Source organism: Arvicola amphibius, chromosome 4, assembly GCF_903992535.2.
Source record: "Arvicola amphibius chromosome 4, mArvAmp1.2, whole genome shotgun sequence".
Lineage (NCBI taxonomy): Eukaryota > Metazoa > Chordata > Mammalia > Rodentia > Cricetidae > Arvicola > Arvicola amphibius.
Window position 1 is genome coordinate 105,005,086 of NC_052050.1, and position 19,924 is coordinate 105,025,009.

A 19,924-nucleotide genomic window follows, 5' to 3' on the forward strand; every position below is an offset into this window, starting at 1 on the left:
GCCTGTTCCCACCCCAGGCTGGTCCCCACCTCAGGCTGCTCCCTGCCCCAGGCTGCTCCCCGTCCCAGGCTGCTCCCTACCCCAGGCTGCTCCCTACCCCAGGCTGGTCCCCACCTCAGGCTGCTCCCTGCCCCAGGCTGCTCCCCACCTCAGGCTACTCCCCGTCCCAGGCTGCTCCCTACCCAGGCCCAGCAGCTTCTGCCTCTGGCCTCACCCCTCGCTAGACCTGGTCAGCACCTCTTAGAAACTCCCTGACTATTTTCCCCTTGTGGCTGAGGACCGGACCTCTGGCCTGGCCCCTCCAACGCTGGGCAGGGCTCACACGTTTCCTGAAGCTCTGCCAGTCCAGGTCTGCTCGGTGCTGCCTGACTCAGGTCTCTCCTAAGATTGTTGGAGGAGTTCTCACTGGTCCTAAGCCCTGATCACACTTGAATCCATGCTTCCTCTCACCATCTCCATCTCCAAACCAGGAGGAGCTCTGGTTAGCACGCTCCCAGCTCTGGGCTCCATTCCCAGCAACCCGTAGAGTGTGTGACCAAAGCAGCCACACCCTCCAAGGAGCACCCTAGGGGTCGTTGCGCGTCTAGTGTATACAAGGCTCTGGACAGCACAAAAAATCCCCAAATAATATTTCCAGAATAAAATACAGAACCTGAGCCCGGTCCCAAGGCCCTCCCCTGAGCCCCAGCCTCGACTTTTCTCTGAAACCCTCCCCATTCTTTCCCTGGGCCTTGTCCCAAGCCCCGCCCCCAGCTCTCCTCTGGGCTCCGCCCTCGACTTTTCTCTGAGCCCGCCCAGCTCCATCCCCGAGACCCACCCCGACTTTTCCCGGGCCTCGCCCCCAGGCCTTCTGCTGAAAATGGGGAAGGCTCTTTATAATGGTATTATAGAGAGTCTTAGAAGGATCAGATCGGGGCGTAAAGTAGAGAGAGGATCAATTCCGCCGGTGTGACCCGGACGGTCCAAAGCGGGGAGGAACCTTGTCCTGCGCCCCGACCATGGCTCAGCTGACCACCAGGCTCAGCCGCTGTCTGTTCTCGCCCTTCCCCACCCGTGGGCCTGCTCTGCCGAGGCTGCGTTTCAGGCCTCAGTTTTCCACTTTACTCTTATGTCTGATGCTGGAGACAGATCTTTGCAAAACTCAGGAAAGAGCGGCAGAGGACTGAGTCGCCGCCTGGTCCCCCACCGACCGCACCCTTCCCGGAAGGCTCCGTTTCGTGTGGCCCGCTGCGGTCAGCACTGGACAGCTCCCTGCCATCCTGAGTCCCAGAAATGGAGTGCGCCCAGCTCGTGGCTCCCATGGCCCTGTGTTCAAATCTCAGCATCCAGTGACCATGAGTGAGGGACAGGTTGTGGTCCTAGCACCACAGAAGTTTTTGTTTTGCTTTATTTTGTTTTGAAGTGTAGGATAGAGGAGACGCCTGAGTTCAGTTCCGGGGTCCACAGGTTGGAAGGATAGAACCAGCTCTTGATATTTGTCCTCTGACCTCTCTCTATCTGCGGATTGTGTAATGTGTATGCTCCCCACAAATAAATTGATAAAAAATTAAATGCAATAAAACTAACACACACACACACACACACACACACACACACGGACTGAGCTCAGGGAAGCTGGGTGCTGGTTCTGGTGAGAGATCTGTGAAGCTCACGGTCCCCTGGAAATATACCTGTACAGGAGCTTGCTCATGACATCTCATTGCCTCCCCAGCGAGTCTGGGAGCCCGTGGATTCTGGAACAGCCTCCACCAGCGCCCTAGGTGGAGGTATGATCCGGAGACGTTTCTCAGGGACCCTGCTGCTGCCCTCACTGTCCAGCCGCCTCGCGTCCGCAGGGGAGGCAGAGTCTGATGCCCATGTGGTTTTCACCATCGGAACTCGAGGAATCGAGAAACGCCAGGACCCAACTCAGAGCAGGTGAGGAGCCAATTGTGCCCAAGGAGTCAGAGTGTGCTGCCTGAGCCCTCACAGTTAGCTTGGGACAGGAGGTGAATGTCCACTGTGTTCCGGGGACACTCTGGGCTGGGAAAGAGGCGGCCATGCTCAGGTTGACCACAGCTGGTCTAGACGGTGCCAGAGAAACACTTGCCTAGCGGGTGGAGCAGAAGCTGCCAGATAAGTTTGGCTGGAAGAACCCAGGGACATAGGCAGGGGATGGACACCCCAAGACCTGGGGAGGGGGTGCCACAGGGCACAATTGGTGGCAACAATTTGACTATATTGGTATTTTTTAAAATCTCCAAACCAGGTGGTTTGCATGGTTGCTCTGGTCTATGTTCTCAGCACTTGAGAGACTGAGCAGGAAACAGGTGAGTCCTGCCCAGTTTGGCCTACAGTCTTCAAAAACGAATAAATAAAAGAATCTCTGAGCTGGCAAAGATGGCTCAGTGGGTAAAGGTGCTTGCCCCCAAGCCTGACAATCTGAGTTTGATCCCCAGGACTCACACGGTGGAAGGGAGAGCCAACTCTCACAACTTGCCCTCTGACTTATTCATGTGAGCTATGGCATGCATGTGTGCCTACTGCCCCAGAAATGACATCAATAGACAAATGCCACTTTTTATTTAAAAATTTAGAACCCTTCTTAATTAGGGTTTTATTGTTGTGAGGAACACCATGACCAAATGTAACTTGGAGGAAGGGTTTGTTTGGCTTCCACTTCCACAGCATTGTTCCTCATCAAAGGAAGTCAGGACAGGAGCTCACACAGCAGAGCTGATGCAGAGGCCGTGGAGGGAACTGCCTACTGGCTGGTTCCTCCCCAGCAGCCACTAGTTAGGAAAATGCCCCACAGGCTTGCCTACAGTCAGCTGTACGTGGCTCTTTCTCAGCTGAGATTCCCTCCTCTCTGTTGACTCCAGTTCACGTCAAGAGGACTTAGGACTAGCCGTGACAAAGAGCTCTAGGCCTGGGGCTAGATTTTGGATGATAAAGGGCTATAACTTAAACCAGGTGTGATGACATTTGGGAGGGGAGTGGAGGCAGGAGGATCAAGAGTACAAGGTCAGCCTCACTTCAGGGGCTGCTGGGTAGAACTGACATTCAGGCTGGGGTGAAAACACACCCAGGATTGGGCTCAGCAGAGTCTGGGTGGGGGCACCGGTGTGTGGAACAAGATGGGAGCTTGGCCTATCATGATGCACCCCAGTGAAGGGGGGAGTGTCACGGTGGCTTTGAGGGCTCTGTAGGTCACATGTGATATCTGTTTTCATCTTTGCAGTGAGGCCAAGGGGCATGGGAATCATACTTAACCCCCCACTTCCCAAAATAGAAAATAGAGCTTGGGGCAACTTAGCACTGTTACCTGGGATGGGATGGAAGGAAAGACTGAGGGACCAAGTGATGCTCAAAACCTCCAGGAGAGTCTGGGAGGTAGTTTAATCCCATCACTCAGAAGCAGAGGCAAGAGGATCTCTGTGAGTCTAAGGCCAGCCTGGCCTATATAGTGAGTTCCAGACCAGCCTGAGTTAGCAAGTGAGAACCTGTCTTAGTCACTGTTCTGTTGCTGTGTAGAGACACCAAGACCAAGGTGACTTAGAAAAGAAAACATTTAGTATTTGGTTTATAGTCTAGGGTAGTCCACAGCCATCACGGTGAGGAGCACCATCATGGTGGGGAGCATGGTGGCAGCTGGCAGGCAGGCATGGTGCTGGGGCAGTAGCTGAGAGCACACATCTGATCCTCAAGCAGGAGGTGAACAGATAAAGGCTGCACCTGGCCTGGGCTTTTTGTTTGTTTTGTTTGTTTAGTTTTGTGAGACAGTTTCTCACTATATAGCCCTGGCTTTCCTGAAACTCTCTGTAGACCAGGCTGGTCTTGAACTCACAGAGATCCATCTGCCTCTGCCTAAGCAATTCCACCAGCTGGGGACCAAGCCCTTGAGCACAGGATCCTGTTGAGGACATTCTCATTCAAACAACCACAGGTCATGTCTCAAAACCAAAACCCAACCAAAAGAGAGAGAGAAAGAAGGAGGAAGGAGAGGGGGGAAAAGAGAGGGAGTGAAAGGGAGAGAGAGAGAGAAAGTATTGCCTCAAGCCAACAGAACACCTGGCACACAGTGAACTTAGTCCTTTGAGGAAATTTGTTTGAGAGAGACAGACAAAGAGAGGGAGACAGACAGAGAGAGAGAGAGAGAGAGAGAGAGAGAGAGAGAGAGAGAGAGAGAGAGAGAGAGAGAGAACAGCACAACAGAGATTGTCTTTCTTTCACCATGTGGGTCTCAGGTCCTCAGACTTTGTGGTAAGTGCCGGCACAGACTGAACCTCCTGGCTGGCTCCCTGTGTCTTGGGTCTGGGGAAGGAGCAGAGCTGGAGATGGTTTCCAAGTCACATACCCTCATTCTTGCCAGTTCCTTCCCAGCACAGTGCCCTCTGGAGACTCCCTCAGGCCTGAGGCATGGCACTGCCCTGGCTATCTCCTCGTGCTCTACACTCAGCCCAACTGTGCTGTCTACACGCTTACACTTCTGTTATTAGGGTGGGAACTGTCCTCGCTGCTCTCCACCACTCTCCGGGAAATTCCCCCTGAGACTAGGAGGAGTGGTGAGTGGGAACCGGGAGAGTGAGACCAGGCAGGAATCCTGGTTGCAAGGTGGAGCCCTGGGGTGTCTTGGGGCCAATGAGATCTCGTGTCCTGTCGAGAGTCTGAGCGCCGTGGGGCTATAAAGACCCGGGTGTCTACCGTGTCCTGTTGGCTGCCCTGAGAGCGCAGGCAAGGTGGGTCTTCATCCAGCTCTTTAACCCCAGGGTGGGGACACGCTTCCCCTCTGGCCTCTGCCTTTAGTGCCTGGGATCTCTGGCCTGTGACCTTATGTGCACATGTCTGGGCGGTGTGTGTGTGTAGGGGGGTGGAGGTACCTCCAATTTTGCCGTCTTTCTGGGACCCCTCTTCCAACGGCTGGGGCTGGACCTGCAAGCCTGCCTCTCCGAATATGCTGAAGAGCCTGCCTTGTGTCTCCAGGAAACGGATCCTGAATCGAGGCTTCTTGCTCAAGAGGCCAGGAGCTTCCGTGACTGGTGGGGGCAGCCTCAAATCTGAGTCCTGTGATCTTTCCTGCCTGGCTTCAGCACCGCGGAGAGGGAGGCTCCTTGGGGTGGGATCCCGGCTCTGGACACAGACCCTCCCGGGGCCACCCACAGTCTCTCTTTCCTTTCCTTGGTTTTGGGGGGCCGCGCATGGAGACCCTGGGTGTCAGCCGCGCAGGGGTCCCACGGCCCCCGAAGCATTTGTGGAGGCAGCCACAGCGCCCCATCCGCATCCAGCGGCGCTTCCATTCGGACCCGGAGTCCAGCGAGTGGCCTGTGCTCGTGAAGTCCTGGCGCTCGTGGCCCAGCTCCTTCCACCGCCGGTAGGTGGTGGGGCGGAGCTTGACTGAGAAGGCGGGACATGGGGCGGGACCTGTTTGAGGAGCCGACACCTATCGAGGGGGAGGGGCCTGGCGCTAGTTGGCGAGACTAACATGATGGGCTTGTGTCACGGTTTGCGTGGGGGAGAGGGGGGATCAAGCAGCCTAGCTGCTATTAGAAAGTAGGCGGAGCCTAGAGGGGATGGGTGGCGCCTGCCTGGGTGCGCGTGGTCGGTGTCGGGTAGGGCAGGGTGTCAGAGCTGGGGAGGGACGCGTTGGGTGAGGGAAGGTCCTGGCCTTTAGGAAGGCAGGGTCGGTCGGGGGAAGGGACACTGGAAGAGATGGGGCGGGGTATTAGTGGGCGTGGTCTGCAGAGGACTGAGGGTGTTGTTGAGCGTATGGAGAGGTGTGCCTTGGTTGGGTGTAGAAGAATCCTGATCTCTCCAGAGGTATGGCAGGGGCCCGGCCTGAGGTTTGTGGGCTGGGCCAGTGAACCGGGTCTGAGCTGAGCAGCGCCTAATAGCGGTGGAGTGTCCGGGCTCCTCGGCAGGCGGGGCAGGGGCGTGGCCTGGAGGTGGACTGTGGGTCCAGTGTCTTCTGGGGGAGGGAATGGGCAGGTCTGAGCACCTGCTGCTGGGCGGCGTGGTGCAGAAGGGTCCGGGATACTCCTGCGGACTACATGGGAAGCCTTTGGTATAAGAAGCGCACCTTGGAGGAAAAGCTGTGTCTAAGCGAAGTGGCCTTGGTAGTGGGTGGTGGTGCATGGTTGAGTGACTCAGGGTGCCCAGTGCCATGGGCCCCCGGTGTGTCTGTGGCCCGCTGCCAGGATCCAGTCGTCTGTGTCTTTATGGGTCCCCACTCAAGTGTATCACACGCAGTTGTGTATGGGCTGAGTTTCCTTTTGGGTGGCCATTGTGTGTCAGCAGCTAGGTGGGGCTGTTCTTGCCAGTCCTCTGCCGGGCTTCAACAGAGCTGGGCTGCGATAGAACGTTGACAAGTGTTCAGGAGGCCTTGCAAACTCCTCTCAGCATCCAGGTGGCCTTTAAGTTGCTAAGGAAAGACGGGACCCAAACCGTGGTGCTGAGAAGCAGTTCATCATGGCTTGCCGCTTGCCCCCATCCTTGCGGGCCAGAACACAGTCCTTACACTTAAGAAGGATTAGGGAGCCATATGGGGGGGAGAGGGAGTCTCATACCTTTAATCCCAGCACTCCAGATGTAGAGGCAGACAGATCTCTGAGTGTAGGCCAGCCTAGTCTACAGAGTTCCAAGGCAGCCTGGACTACATATGAAGACCTTGTTTTAGAAAAGGAAGAGGTGGGGGTGGACCTGGAGAGATGGCTCAGCAGTGTCTCCCATGGCAATCTGATATTAACCCCACACATCTAATTTTAAAGTATTAAGAATAAACTATAGTCAAGTGTTGGTGGCGCACAACTTTAATCCCAGCATTTGAGAGACAGAAGCAGACGGATCTCTCTGAGTTTGAGGCCAGCCTGGGCTACAGAGTGAGTTCCAGGACAGCTGGGGCTATGCAGAGAAACCCTGTTTTGAAAAACAAAGCAAGAATAAATTACAAAACAAAAGGAGGAGAACCTGAGGCTGTGGCTGCGTTGGCAGCTCGCTGCCTGCCACACTGGCAGCCCTGGGTTCCCACACCTACCCTCTGGGCACTCCTAGCTGGAGGACCACCATCTGCAGCTGCACAGCCAGTGTGAGGCCAGCCTGGGCTATGGGAAACCCTGTCTAAGAAGGGAAAGGAACAGAGTGAAGCTCATGGACTCCTGCTTCTAGAACAAGACACATGAGATAAGACTCCACTGGGCACGGCAGTGTCCCCAGAGGACAGTGTGTGTCTGTGTATGGTGTCTCCAGCTGTGGCTGTGTCCTCAGGGCCAGGCACGGTCACCGAGTCCTTGTGGGTCTGGAGAGAGGCCTTTGGACAGAACAAGCTCCCAAGATGAAGCTCAGCCAAGGGAACCCAGGCCACATCACTGCCCCTCTGGGCACAGTTGTGCTCCTGGGCCACCCAGCATCACAGCCTGCAACCTGACTGTAGCACCCTGGGTCCCTCTGCGCAGAGCACTGGGTCTGTGCCTCCCGGTTGACCCCGCAGAGCCTGCCCCACCCTCTCCAATGACTCATGATTTTCCATTTTCAAGAAAGAACAAACACATTTCCTTTGGACCTCCTCTGATGTGGGGAGGGGAGACCCCACGTGCCTCCGCTGCTTCACACAGCTGTGGGGGGCTCACCCCACGGAAGTCAAGCTCAAGGCTGGAGATGGATGTTCTGACCCCTGGCTGAGCCTCCTCACACCAGCCGTGGATGGAGCAGGTGTAGGTAGGTCAGGACACCTTGTTCAGAAGTATTTACGAAGCACCTTCTGTTGGGCCACACGGGTAGCTTTGTGGGAGTCCCAGGGTGGGAGTCAGGCAGGAAAAAGGAGGACGTGAGGTGGTGTGGAGCAGGGGAAGGTGTGCCCTTCCCGGAGAGCTGGCGAGGCACTTTCCCAATGCCTACCGTCAAGGGTATGGCCGAAAGCAAGGCAGACCTGGGGCAGCAGATGGAGGAGAGGCTGGAGCCCAGGCTGCAAAGAGGACCCGGCAGAAGCTGGCTGCATAGATGATTCCAGCTGAGCTGGACGGGAGGCCATAGGACGCCCTGGAGGACAGGTGGCTCTGCCCTGTCTCTGGGCCTCCTGGTAAAAGGAAAGAGCTCTCCTGGGGGAAAGGGGATTCAAATAGAAAGCAATGAAGGCCATGGGGTGACCAGAGACTTCTGGACGCTCCCTGAAGTCACATAGCAATGTAGGTACAGGCCAGGATGAGGGTTGTGGCCTAGCTGGACTGAAGCCCTTTAAGCTCATGGGGGCCAGACTTTGAATGTCCAGTCCAGTCTTTGTGGCTTCTACTCTGTGGACATTTCTCTGTATTAACAGCTGTTAATAACACACGTTGGAGCCATTAATGAAACACAAATTTGACTGAACGAAGGAGTTATAGTACAGCCATTAATATAATGCTAGGCTGGAAGAGGCTCAGACACAAGCATCCACTGACCTAGGCTACTGCGAACTCACGCTGCCAAGTGACCCAACCTCTCCCCCCTGCCAGCATTTTGGCACTACAAAGATCACATTATTGTCTTCACTTTCTATTTTCCATGATTTTGAGGGTGGAACTGAATCCCTCTGGGACCACAGAGATCTTTCCTCAGGCCTGGAGTGATGTCAGGACTTTCTGGACCCTGCCTGGTGACCTCTGCCCCCTAGAGAATGGCTATAATTAGCTGTGGTCCAGCAGCCACATTCTCATGGCAGACTCAGTGAAGTCTGTTCCCAGCAGGTGACAGGTTGGGGATTGGCGGGTTGGAAGGACCTCCTGGCTTGGTGTCTGAGCCCCCCCAGTTGGCCCTGTGACCCATCTGCACAGTGGACATATCTCAGCTCCAGCCATGGTCACTTAGGTCCCCACTGAAGTCTTACTCCAAAGCCATGGACTTTAGATTCCCCCAGGGTGACTGGAAGCCTGGGTGTCACCTTCCTGGGGACATGCAGGGCAAAGCCTCAGATGCAGGGCGTGTCCCCCCACTCCATAGCCTTCTGTACTGCCTCAGCAGTACCAGGTCTTTCCTTTGCCTGTAACATGCGTGAGCCTCGGTTTCCCCTTTTGTCAATTGCGACTAGGCCCTGTGACTCCTGGAGACTGCACAGATCCTGTTTCCCAGACGGTGGGTCCTTCTGCTGGCAGGGTGGGGATCTGGAGCAGCCCTGGCAGAAGGCCCTGCCGGCGGATGTTTGTCAGGGAGACACAGCCTAGCTATTGAGATGGTCCAGACGCGGGACCTGGGGATTGTCAGAGCCTGTGGGGTCATGCAGGGACCTGGGGGCTGGAACTTCACTGCAGCCCCGCCGCTCACCGTCCAGGGAAGCCCGGTGCCTCAGTTTCCCCCACCTGGCAAAGGATTTGTCATTCCTGGTCCGATCTCTGGGGCGTCCTAACCCACGAATTGATCTGGATCACTGTGGCCTGTGGTGACCCCTACCTCAGGGATTACTCTCCCTATGAGGGGACATCCTCCCATCTCCCGCATGATTTTTTTTTGAGACAGGGTCTCTCTTTAAAAGCAGGGTGCACTTGAATTCCGCGGGAGCCACAGCGATGGAATGCCAGGTGTGACTCTGAGGGGCTCTCAGACCGACACCAGCACTTGGTGTTAACCAGGGCTTGGTCACATACATCTATCTTTCCAGCACTCGGGAGGCTGAGGCAGGAGGATTGCAATGAGTTTGCAATCAGCCTGGGCTGCAGAGTGAGTTAAAAATCAGCTTGGGCTACCTGAGGCCCTGTCTAAAAATAATAATAATTATTATTATTAAATAAATAAAGCAAAAAATATAATTAAAAATAGAGAATAGAGTCGAGGGTATGCTGTGCCTCAGTTTCCCCCAGAGGCCACGGTGGGAGACACATAGCGATGGGCGGGGCCTGGCCCTCTGCTCTGTCCTCGGCTCCGCCCCAGAGCGTCTAAAAAGGCCCTGATTCCCGGGTCCTGCCTCAGCCCCGCCATGCAGGGCCCCGCGGCGCCTGGCTCCCCCCGGGGGTCCCCACGCGGCTCCCCCGCGCTCTTCAGGAAGTTGGTGATGAACCAGAGCATCCGCCTGCAGCGCCGCTTCACAGTGGCTCATCCGCTTTGGTGAGGCGAGCGTCCGGGACAAGGAGTTGGGGGAACAAGCAGAAGCAGCGGCAGCCACCACGTTAGGCTCAGGCGTCGATCCGCCCGCGTCCCTCCTCTCTGCCCTGCTTCTGCCTCTCTCTCAGTTGGTGCCTGTCTGTCTGTCTCTGTCCATCTGTCCGCTCCATTTACCGCTTCGACGCACGCTGAGGGGACCAACCCATTGTGTCCCGACCCGGCTGACCGATGGCGCGCGGGGGAAGGGGGCGCCTGACCGAAGTCCCACCCCTCGGCGACCACACGGGACGCTGATAGATCTCGTGGGGGCCGGGGCTGTGGGGTCGGATAGGGGCTTCTGAGGCAGGGGTGAAGTTCCCAGGTTCCTTTCCGGGTTCGAATCCACGAGTTGTGACCTCGTGGGCTGCGCATTTATTTACTCAGAGTCAAGGAGACTCGGGGTGCACTGTCACCAGGCCTGTGCATTAATTTCGCGGGGACTGCTTGCCGGCTGAGTGCAGCAACAGAGACTGGCGGTCCCTCACCCAGGTCACACAGCCATTTAGTGACAGCTAGGGGGCGAGTGATCCTGAAGGAGGAGCCGTCCTGTTCTGGACCACGATGCGAAGGGAGTGCTGTTTGGTACCCAAAAGTGAGCCTGAGGACCGATGGCAGGTCCTCAGCAGGCTGGACCTGAACGTGGGTCGGTGCCTCAGTTTACCCGTCTGGCCCACCCGCCGGTGCCGTTCCCACAGTCAGAACATGGACCGGCGAGGTGCTGTTCGCGTCATGGAACGGTCGCCTGACCCCGCCAACCCCGGCTAAGTTTAGAGCAGAAAGAAAATCAGCTTCTCGGGCCCCAAGGAATCGCCAGCCAGTCCTTAACCCTCCGCGTCCAAGGGCTGGATTCGAATCCAGCACCCTGCAGTTGCCCCTGCCTCTATTTTTTTTAGTCGTCTCAGGGTGGGACGGGGAAGGGGGTCTCCAACCTCAGGCATTGGGATGACGAGTTTGGGGAGCTCACGGGGACCCAAGGGCGTCCTGGGCCTGGAGACACTGAAGACTGACGGAGCCCCGCCCATCGTGACGTCACGAAGCCTGACAGTGAGGTGCTCTGAAAAAACCCCCGAGGGAATCTGGCGGAAAGGACTGCAGCGGAGCGAGGCCGGACTGGGCCGAGGATGCACGAACCCATCCGAACTCGTCCAAACCTCGTCGGATGAATGGAGCCGAGGTCATCTGGCCAAGTGGCCAGGACCCTGACGGAATGACCTTTGGGTCACCGCGGGCAGCCCTTCCCAAGGTCGCCACCTCCCTGCTGCGCCCCGTTTCTGCCACACACACCTCTTTTTAAACGTTTATCTATTTTATGTGTATGAGTGTTTCGGCTGAATGTGTGTGAGCGCCACGTGCGTGGGAAGCCAGAAGAGGGCGTCGGGTCCCCTGAGAATGGAGTCACAGTTGTGAGCCATCATGTGGGAAGCGAACCCCAGTCCTGTGCAAAGCAGCCCGAGTTCTTAACGGCTGGGCCGGCTCTCCCGCACCCCACACCCTTTCTGACCTCTAACCCCACGAAGAGGAGCATAGACCGACCCGCTGTGTCGGGGGCCGGGGTTTGCAGAAGCTGGAGGCCTCGGCAGGGGGCGCGGCCGGCGGGTGGGCGGGCGGGGCCCGGTGGGCGGGGCCGGCTGCCCTAGGGCTCGCTTAGGCTCGCCTTAGTGGCCTCACCGATTGGCGGTGGGCGGGTGCGGGGCTCCAGGGAGGGTGCGACAGTCGACCGAGGCTTCTGCTCCCTGACTTTACCTCTCTGTTCCTGCCTTCAGCTTCGACCTGGAAAATGGGTTCGCGAGCTGCAGAGGCCCCTTGGACCCTCAATCTGGCCGCGTCCTCCAGCCCCCTGGCCAGCAAGGCCAGCGGCGCGAGTCCTTCCTGTACCTCTCCGACAGTGACCATGAGCCTTCATCGAAGGCTGTGTCCCGGAACTCCTCGGTGGCCAGTGATCTGTGAGGCCCCTTCCTCCTTTTAGAAAACTCTTTTAGCAAGTTCTTTCCAGGAACCCCCAAGTGAAGTTTTGGAGTTTTGAAGGAGTTTCCCAGAGTGTTTATTGTTAACATCCAGCATATAGTGAATATCAATGGTCTGTTGGGGACAGAGTGACACATTAATCCGTGAACAGTAAGGTCAATTAGCAGCAGCTGCACTAATACTTTTATTTGAGCTCCCTAGTAGCTGTGACGAGAAGGGAAACAGTTACTTCTGTCCTGACTCTTAGACCCCTACTGTCATTAGGACTCAGTTTCCCCATTTTAGATGTGGATAACCTGGAGGATTGGTTGGAGAGGTTGTAGTTTTCTCTGGGAGAGCCAGAACCTGAAGGCCCGAGTCAGGAATCATTAGAGGAGGGCTCTCTAAAGCCAGCAGATGTCCTCACTGGTGGCCTTCCTGCAGACATGGAGAAGACATGATTGTCACGCCCTTCGCCCAGGTGGGTGTCCCCATGGCCCTCTGGCCTCGAACACACAGGGGGACCTGGGCGGCCTCTTACAGCTTACCTTGCTCACGGCAGGTTCTGGCCAGCCTCAGAACGGTCCGCAGCAACGTGGCCGCCCTTGCCCAGAGCCCAGGCAGCACCACCAGGTACTGAGAGGGTGGCGGAGGGACGGGGCCTGAAGGTGTGCTATGCTTTGGGTGCTTGGGGTACAAGGGTGGGGAGAATGGGGGTTTGGATGAGTCTGGAGAGGTGGGCCCCCTCTGACGTCCTGTCCGCGCAGGCAGCCACTCTTGGGGACCCCTCCGTGTGGCAGCCAGCTGGCCGCCACCACAGGTATGCACCCCCACTTCCACCCCGAGGGCAGCTGTTGGAGTCTCTCAGCCTGCCCTTGGACTACTGCAGCAGCTCATTGTAAGCCGGCTTACCCCCAAACCCACCTTTGCACGGAGTCCGAGTCCGTTCCCTGCCACCCTCCCGCACAAGTTACAGGCTAGAGAGGGTTGTTGGCCTGTCTCACAGCACTCGCGGGAGCTGTGGAACCGTGACCCGGGGCTCCAAGGGTTGGGGTGCGGAGATGGAGGGGCACAGGCTCTCCACTGGCGGTCCCTCCCTGATCCGCTTGGCCTCCAGAGGACGCTGGGCTGCAGCTGGCGCAGGAGACGCTGGAGGAGCTGGACTGGTGCCTGGAGCAGTTGGAGACACTACAGACGCGGCGCTCTGTGGGAGAGATGGCATCCAACAAGGTGAGGACACAGCAAACCTGCTCGTCCCCCTCCCTGCTCATCCTCCTCCCTGCTCATCGTCCTCCCTGCCACCCTCCCTGCTCCACAGTTCAAGCGCATTCTCAACCGCGAGTTGACCCATCTGTCGGAAACCAGCCGCTCAGGGAACCAGGTGTCGGAGTACATCTCCCAGACCTTCCTGGGTGAGCCGCCTGGGCAACCTCCTGAAGGAGGGCAAGCAGACACCATTACAACCCTTGTGTGGAGGAGAAGGAGATCTCACCCAACACAGTTGGTCAGGGCTGAAGGAAAGAGATGAACAGGAACACTTTCGGGGGGAGAGGACATGGCAGGTAGTGTTCTGAAGCATGAGTTTGGGGAACCTGTGACTCAAGTCACAAAGGAAGCCTGCAGATGAGCTGCTGACCGAGGGAACAGGTGGGCTGGGATCCTGCTAGAACCAGAACTTGTGAGAGTGAGCCACCCGTCCCCTGCAGACCAGCCGGCGGAGGTGGAGCTTCCCAGGCTGCCCACGGAGGACACACCGCCCATGTCCCGGATCAGTGCCCTGCGCGGGCCCCGCCCCGCCAGCCTCCCCACAACTGCCGTCCCCCGCTTCGGGGTCCAGACAGACCAGGAGGCGCAGCTGGCTAAGGTCGGTCTCCCCAGAGCTACAGGCCTCAGTTTTCCTCCCTGGACACTGGGCAGCCGGCGACAGTGGAGCCGCTGACGCTACCTGGTCACTCGTAGGAACTTGAAGACACCAACAAGTGGGGACTTGATGTGTTCAAAGTGGCTGAGCTGAGCGGGAACCAGCCGCTCACAGCCGTCATGTTCAGCGTCTTCCAGGTGCCTCCCCGGGACGTTCGGTCCTCAGTTCTTCCCTGAAGCACGAGTGGGGCCGTTTAAACGGGGCGTTGAAGGACAAATAGGAATTTACTGGGCTTTATGGCTATTTTAGACAAGGCACAGCGCTGTTCTGGCCCTGAAAAGACCTAGATCGGAACAGCGGGTTCCCGATCCGTATTGGGGTACAAAGATAGAAGAATTAAAGGACATTGGAGGATGGATGGGAGTGGGGTGAGCTGAGCTGGAGCACAAAGCCACGGCCCTGAGCGGGTTCTGTGTCACACCAGGAACGGGACCTGCTCAAGACGTTCCAGATTCCGGCGGACACGCTGCTGACGTTCCTGCTCACGCTGGAGGCTCACTACCATGCTGACGTGCCGTACCACAACAGTGTGCACGCCGCGGACGTGGCCCAGTCCGCGCACGTGTTGCTGGGCACCCCTGCCCTGGAGGTACCATGCCCGGCTGAGGACAGTGGGTGGGCGCAGGGAAGAGTGCCACCCTCGGCCCTGACGCCCCGGACCTGCCCAGGCTGTGTTCACAGATCTGGAAGTCTTGGCGGCTATCTTTGCATGCGCTATCCATGACGTGGACCACCCGGGCGTCTCCAATCAGTTTCTCATCAACACCAGTGAGTGAGGTGACCATAAACAGCTGCTCAAGACAGCCTGGACCACCCTAGCGTGCAGACTCAGAGGCGTGTCCGGGGCTTGGATGGCTTTCTGCATGCATGAAGCGGCATTAGAGTTTGGGCTTCACCGCATACTTAGGAGTTGGCTAGTGACGTCCCCACCCCAGCTGTCTTTGGGTGGAGTGGGGTCCCGAGGCCTCGGCTGTTCCCATAGACTCGGAGCTGGCGCTGATGTACAATGACATGTCAGTGTTGGAGAACCATCACCTCGCGGTGGGCTTCAAGCTCTTGCAGTCAGAAAACTGCGACATCTTCCGGAATCTCAGCGCCAAGCAGAGACTGAGTCTGCGCAGGATGGTCATAGACATGGTGATGTCATGGCGCGGGGCGGGGCCTTTTTCACACTGCGTGCTGACCAGCACGGGTTACCGTTGGCCTACTTGATTTTATCCTACTTGGTGGGTTGTCGGGCTCGGGCTTTTGTATTTCCTCTATAAATTCAACGGGCTTTATTAAGCGCCTGTTGTGTACTTCACCCGAGGATTTTCCTTTGTTATTGTTTACATTTTTGGAATTCACGATCCCCCTGCCTCCACTTTGCGCCCACAGAAAGGTGGCTTCAGCTGACAAGCTGTCAGGGCGTGTCTCTGGGTCTGATGCCCCGGGGCCAGTGTCCCCTGGCCTGGGTGACCCCACCCCGCGTGTGTGTCTGTGGCACCACCCCTGGTGGCCCCCGAAGTTTTAGAGCCCAAATTGGATCCCGCCTCAGCTCTCAACCCAGCCACAGCTTCCTGTGCTCCGCTGTGCACAGCGCAGCTTCTCAGCTTCCTGCACTGGGGACTCTGAGGAACAGAAGGTCTCAGAAGTGCAGCATCCACTACTTCATGTGCCCCAGGTGCTGGCCACAGACATGTCCAAACACATGAGCCTCCTGGCCGAGCTCAAGACCATGGTGGAGATGAAGAAGGTGACCAGCCTCGGGGTCCTGCTCCTGGACAACTACTCCGACCGTATCCAGGTGTGGGAGCGGGCCAGAGCCTCAGTTTCCCCCTTTAGCTTTCTGAAACAGAGTCTCACTCGGTAGCCCAGACAGCCCGGGATCTCGCCATCCTCACCATCTCCTTGCATCAGCCTCTTGAGTGCTGGGATTAAATGCACACGCACACACATGCACACATGTACACACACGCACGCACTCATACACATCCATTTTCTAATTGGTGCATTTATGAAGCACTGACTGTTTACATTGCTGGAACTACCTGGTGCAATGCCTGTGCCTTAGCCACTCCTCCCAGGCCTCAGTTTTCCCACCTGGAAAATGGGTGCCCTGGGATATAGTGAGGTGGGGGTGTGGCCAGGCCCTCTGGAGCCCCCACTCTACCCTCTGCAGGTCCTACAGAGCCTGGTGCACTGTGCTGACCTCAGCAACCCCACCAAACCCCTGCCACTCTACCGCCGGTGGACTGACCGCATCATGGCCGAGTTTTTCCAGCAGGGTGACCGTGAACGCGAGTCGGGCCTGGACATCAGCCCCATGTGTGACAAGCACACTGCCTCTGTGGAGAAGTCCCAGGTGTGTGTGCGGGGTTTCGCCCAGCTTGGGGGTGGGAGACGGGGAGACCTGGTAGCCTGTGACCTCATGACCGTCGTTGCCTGAATTGGGTCTGTGCTCCACCACTGGGTGGACAGGGATTCTCTGTGTAGTCCTGACTGTCCTGGAACTCACTCTGTAGACAGGCTGGCCTCGAACACAGATCTTCCTGCCTCTGCCTCCCGAGTGCTAGGATAAGGCATGTTGCCACCATCACCTGGCTAGGGCAGATTCTTGATTTGGTGTTTTGAAGACAGCCTGGCATAGAACTCACTGTCTTGAGATCAGCCTGCCCCAGTCTCCTGGGTGTTGGACCAGAATAAGTTCTTTCAAGAGGGTTTTGAAGGATGAATAGGAGTTGAGCAATGAGCAGTCCAGGCAGAGGACACCATGCAGGTGACTGTGAGATTGGGCTGATACTGGGGTTCTCTGAGACTCACCTGTCCCTTCTGTGGTCACCCTAAGGTGGGATTCATTGACTACATCGCCCATCCGCTGTGGGAAACATGGGCTGACCTGGTGCACCCCGATGCTCAGGAGCTGTTGGACACTTTGGAAGACAATAGAGAGTGGTATCAGAGTCGGATACCATGCAGCCCCACCCACTCCGTGGGGCAAGAGCGCTGTGGTCCTGACAGGTTCCAGTTTGAGCTAACGCTGGAGGAGGCTGAGGAGGAAGAGGATGAAGGGCAGACTCAGCACTGAGCATCCAGTCCTCAGAGTCACCCGGCACTTAGCTTCTGTCCTCCAAGACCAGCGCAGAGCACAGGATAGACCTGACAAGATTTTGGGCTAGCCTAGCATGGACCATGAAGTCACAGACACGCCCTTTGGGCGCCTATGGATGCTGGAGACTTCCGAAGTGATTTCTGGCCGTGTCAGCTTCTCTTTTCACCCGTTAAAGAGCACAGCCGAGATTTACACATAGACAGATCTTGGGTTCCATTTGGAAGCCTGCGGCTGGGGTCCACTCTGACCTCAGGCTTGGCTGGAATGGGATTGGCATCTGGGCAGCGCCTCCTCTTGCCTCTGTCCGTCCGGCTTGTCCTGCTTCGGTTCGGTCGGCTTCGGCTTCGGTCTGCTAGGGCTGGGGCTCACTGTGTTTCCCTTTTTTTTTTTTTTTTTTTTTGTTTGTTTTTCGAGACAGGGTTTCCCTGTAGTTTCTAGAGCCTGTCCTGGAACTAGCTCTTGTAGACCAGGCTGGCCTCGAACTCAGAGATCCGCCTGCCTCTGCCTCCCGAGTGCTGGGATTAAAGGCGTGCGCCACCACCGCCCGGCTGTGTTTCCCCTTTTGTTTGTTAGCTTCTTTTCGTTGCTGAAGGTGGAAGCCTGGCGTCCCACGTGCTGTGTGAGCAGAGTGGCCCCAGCCCCACCATCATTATTTGCATCCTTTGATGTCAATAGGTGTGGGCTCCGGCCTCCAACCGTCAATCACAGACCTTTACTAGAATCCCCCAGGGAGAATCCTTTTGTAAATAAAGACAGGGAGCAGCCCCCAGTGAAGTCTAGTATCTTCCTGACACCGAGAGACTGCAAGACTCTTCACGGATATACTGAGAGGCAGGTGACCATCTGAGAAGACCCCCGCAGGCCTCCGGCTCCCTGTGGTTTGTTCCCACATCATTGATACTGCTGGTAGGGGTCCTGCCTGTAGCGAACCTGGGGAGAGGGAATGCCAAAGGGAATCAAACCAGTGTGGAGGGTCTCAGCATACTCAACTGTGGGTCCCAGATTCAGGAGGAGGAGGGGGAGGGTGCTATGTGAGTACAACAGAGCTGGGGGCGTGGCTGGGATGGAGCCCTCTTCCCCACCCCCCACCTAGAATCCCCCAGTGAGGGGCTGGGAGCATGGCTCTGCTTAGTACAGCTTTAGCATGTGGGAAGATCTTAGTTCCATTTCCAGCACTGTAAAAATAGATAGAGCTTCTCAAGGGGACATTCACTTGTAGGGAAAACTGAGTCACAAGCCACCCCTCATGCCTTCTAAAAGCTTCTATGCAGAGAATGGGCACTGAATGCGGGCGTCTTCTGGGTACTATATGACTGCCATGTGACTGTTTCCCTGTTTTACCGTTATTTTTTGGCTTTTAAGGAAGGGCGCCTGCTGCCTGCTCTGATGTCCAGCTCTATGAGCAGAGGACACTGAAGTGACTTTCTTGCCTCCACCTCCCAAGTGCTTGGCTGGGGTGACAAGCATGCATCATAGGGCCTTCTCCCTTCCCTGTTCCCTCTGGGAAGGCGCCAGGGTGGCAGGGCAGCCCAGGGTGGCAGGGCAGCCCAGGGTGGCAGATGATTTCCTTTGTAGACACCATGGTTCCAGCTCTTTGTCCCAGGGGGTCACACATGGAAGGCGTCTCTCCTCCAGATGTATTAGGGGCTACCCTTAGAGATTTTCTGTTAAACAAAGTAGTATGTGTTCTCTGAAGGAGAATTTTGAAATCACACAAAAATATAAATAAAATAAATTATTGGGCCAGCAAGAAGGTTCAGCAAGCCAAGGCATTTGCTCCCAAGCCCCACAACGTGAGCTCAGTCCCCAGGACTCTGTGGTGAAAGAGAGAACCAGCTTCTCCAGGGTGTCCTCTGACCCCCCAGCTTCCACAGGGTGTCCTCTGACCCCCCATGTCCCACACAAATAAATGAATGTAACTTAAAAGATGTGATAGCCTGGGTTGTAGTGGCGGCGCACGCCTTTAATCCCAGCTCTCAGGTGGCAGAGGCAGGCAGATTTCTGAGAGGTCAGCCTGGTCTACAGAGCAAGTTCCAGGACAGCCAGGACTACACAGAGATACCTTGTCTTCAAAAACTAAAAATACGATGTTTCCCTCTGCCTGTTCTTTCATTTTCCATTTCACACTCATACACACACACACACACACGCACGCACGCACGCACGCACGCACACACGCCCAAGTGCGCGCGTGTTTTTGAGGCAGGCTCTGTAGCCCTGGGCTTTCCTGAAGCTCACTTTGTAAGATCTGCCTCCTCTGCCTCCCAAGTGCGGCCGGCATTAACGGTTTCTGCCACCAAGCCTGGTTGTTTTCAGTGTCTTGATATCATGAGACAGTCTCACTTTAGCGGTCCAGGATGATGAACTCACGATCCTCCTCAGCCAACAGCAAATTGTGTCATCTTCCACCAAGTGAGCTACAAGCGCTCTAGTCCCTGAGCCTCTGCCCCTATTTTTTTTTTTTTTTTTTTTTTTTTTTTTTGGTTTTTCGAGACAGGGTTTCTCTGTAGCTTTGGAGCCTGTCCTGGAACTAGCTCTTGTAGACCAGGCTGGCCTCGAACTCACAGAGATCCGCCCACCTCTGCCTCCCAAGTGCTGGGATTAAAGGCGTGCGCCACCACCGCCCGGCTTCCTATTTTTATTTTTAAATAAAAGGCAGTAAAGGTAGCTCTTCCCCAGAGTTCATCTCTTGGGAATAAATCTAAGTCTGCCTAAGGGGCGCCCCAAGCTTCTCCCTGCACCCTCCGTCCTCAAACCCGTTCCCAGTCCCCACCCTAGCCCCCGTTATGGTCATTTTGTGTCTGTCGTTCTGCATCTCTCTGCTGCCTGGTGCTGGTGGGGAAGCAGATAAACAAGCTGCTCACGTGGCCCCAAAGCTAGCAGAGCTT

General features: G+C 56.5%; 1 protein-coding gene and 1 long non-coding RNA gene across 3 annotated transcripts; one reads left to right on the plus strand and one right to left on the minus strand.

Annotated features, from left to right (window-relative positions):
* The first annotated feature begins 1,839 nt into the window (after positions 1 to 1,839).
* Positions 1,840 to 17,405, plus strand: Pde4c (phosphodiesterase 4C). Of its 2 annotated transcripts, XM_038327568.1 has the most exons (17): positions 1,862 to 1,917; positions 2,249 to 2,309; positions 4,963 to 5,350; positions 11,844 to 12,023; positions 12,469 to 12,505; positions 12,587 to 12,657; positions 12,792 to 12,844; positions 13,142 to 13,254; positions 13,343 to 13,436; positions 13,731 to 13,888; positions 13,984 to 14,082; positions 14,370 to 14,534; positions 14,614 to 14,713; positions 14,928 to 15,082; positions 15,609 to 15,731; positions 16,107 to 16,289; positions 16,773 to 17,405. In XM_038327568.1, the coding sequence occupies exons 3-17, from the start codon at positions 5,178 to 5,180 to the stop codon at positions 17,010 to 17,012; spliced, it is 1,944 nt and encodes a 647-aa protein (XP_038183496.1). In that variant the 5' UTR covers positions 1,862 to 1,917; positions 2,249 to 2,309; positions 4,963 to 5,177; the 3' UTR covers positions 17,013 to 17,405. The 2 variants fall into 2 exon arrangements, with proteins under 2 accessions (XP_038183497.1, XP_038183496.1); XM_038327569.1 differs by lacking the exon at positions 13,984 to 14,082 and having other exon boundaries at positions 1,840 to 1,917; positions 2,249 to 5,350.
* On the minus strand, positions 12,126 to 15,035 carry LOC119812713. The gene is made up of 3 exons (XR_005285117.1): positions 14,379 to 15,035; positions 12,573 to 14,117; positions 12,126 to 12,462 (listed from the first exon to the last, which is right to left on the minus strand). It is a non-coding gene; the product is annotated as an uncharacterized LOC119812713 (long non-coding RNA).
* Positions 17,406 to 19,924: the final 2,519 nt, after the last annotated feature.

Bases quoted from the DNA above. Each gene is read 5' to 3' on its own strand.
- Pde4c (XM_038327568.1), top strand. From the start codon at position 5,178: ATGGAGACCCTGGGTGTCAGCCGCGCAGGGGTCCCACGGCCCCCGAAG. The intron at 13,255-13,342 runs GTGAGGACACAG...CCTGCTCCACAG, and splicing joins GAGAGATGGCATCCAACAAG to TTCAAGCGCATTCTCAACCG. The intron at 14,714-14,927 runs GTGAGTGAGGTG...CTGTTCCCATAG, and splicing joins TCAGTTTCTCATCAACACCA to ACTCGGAGCTGGCGCTGATG.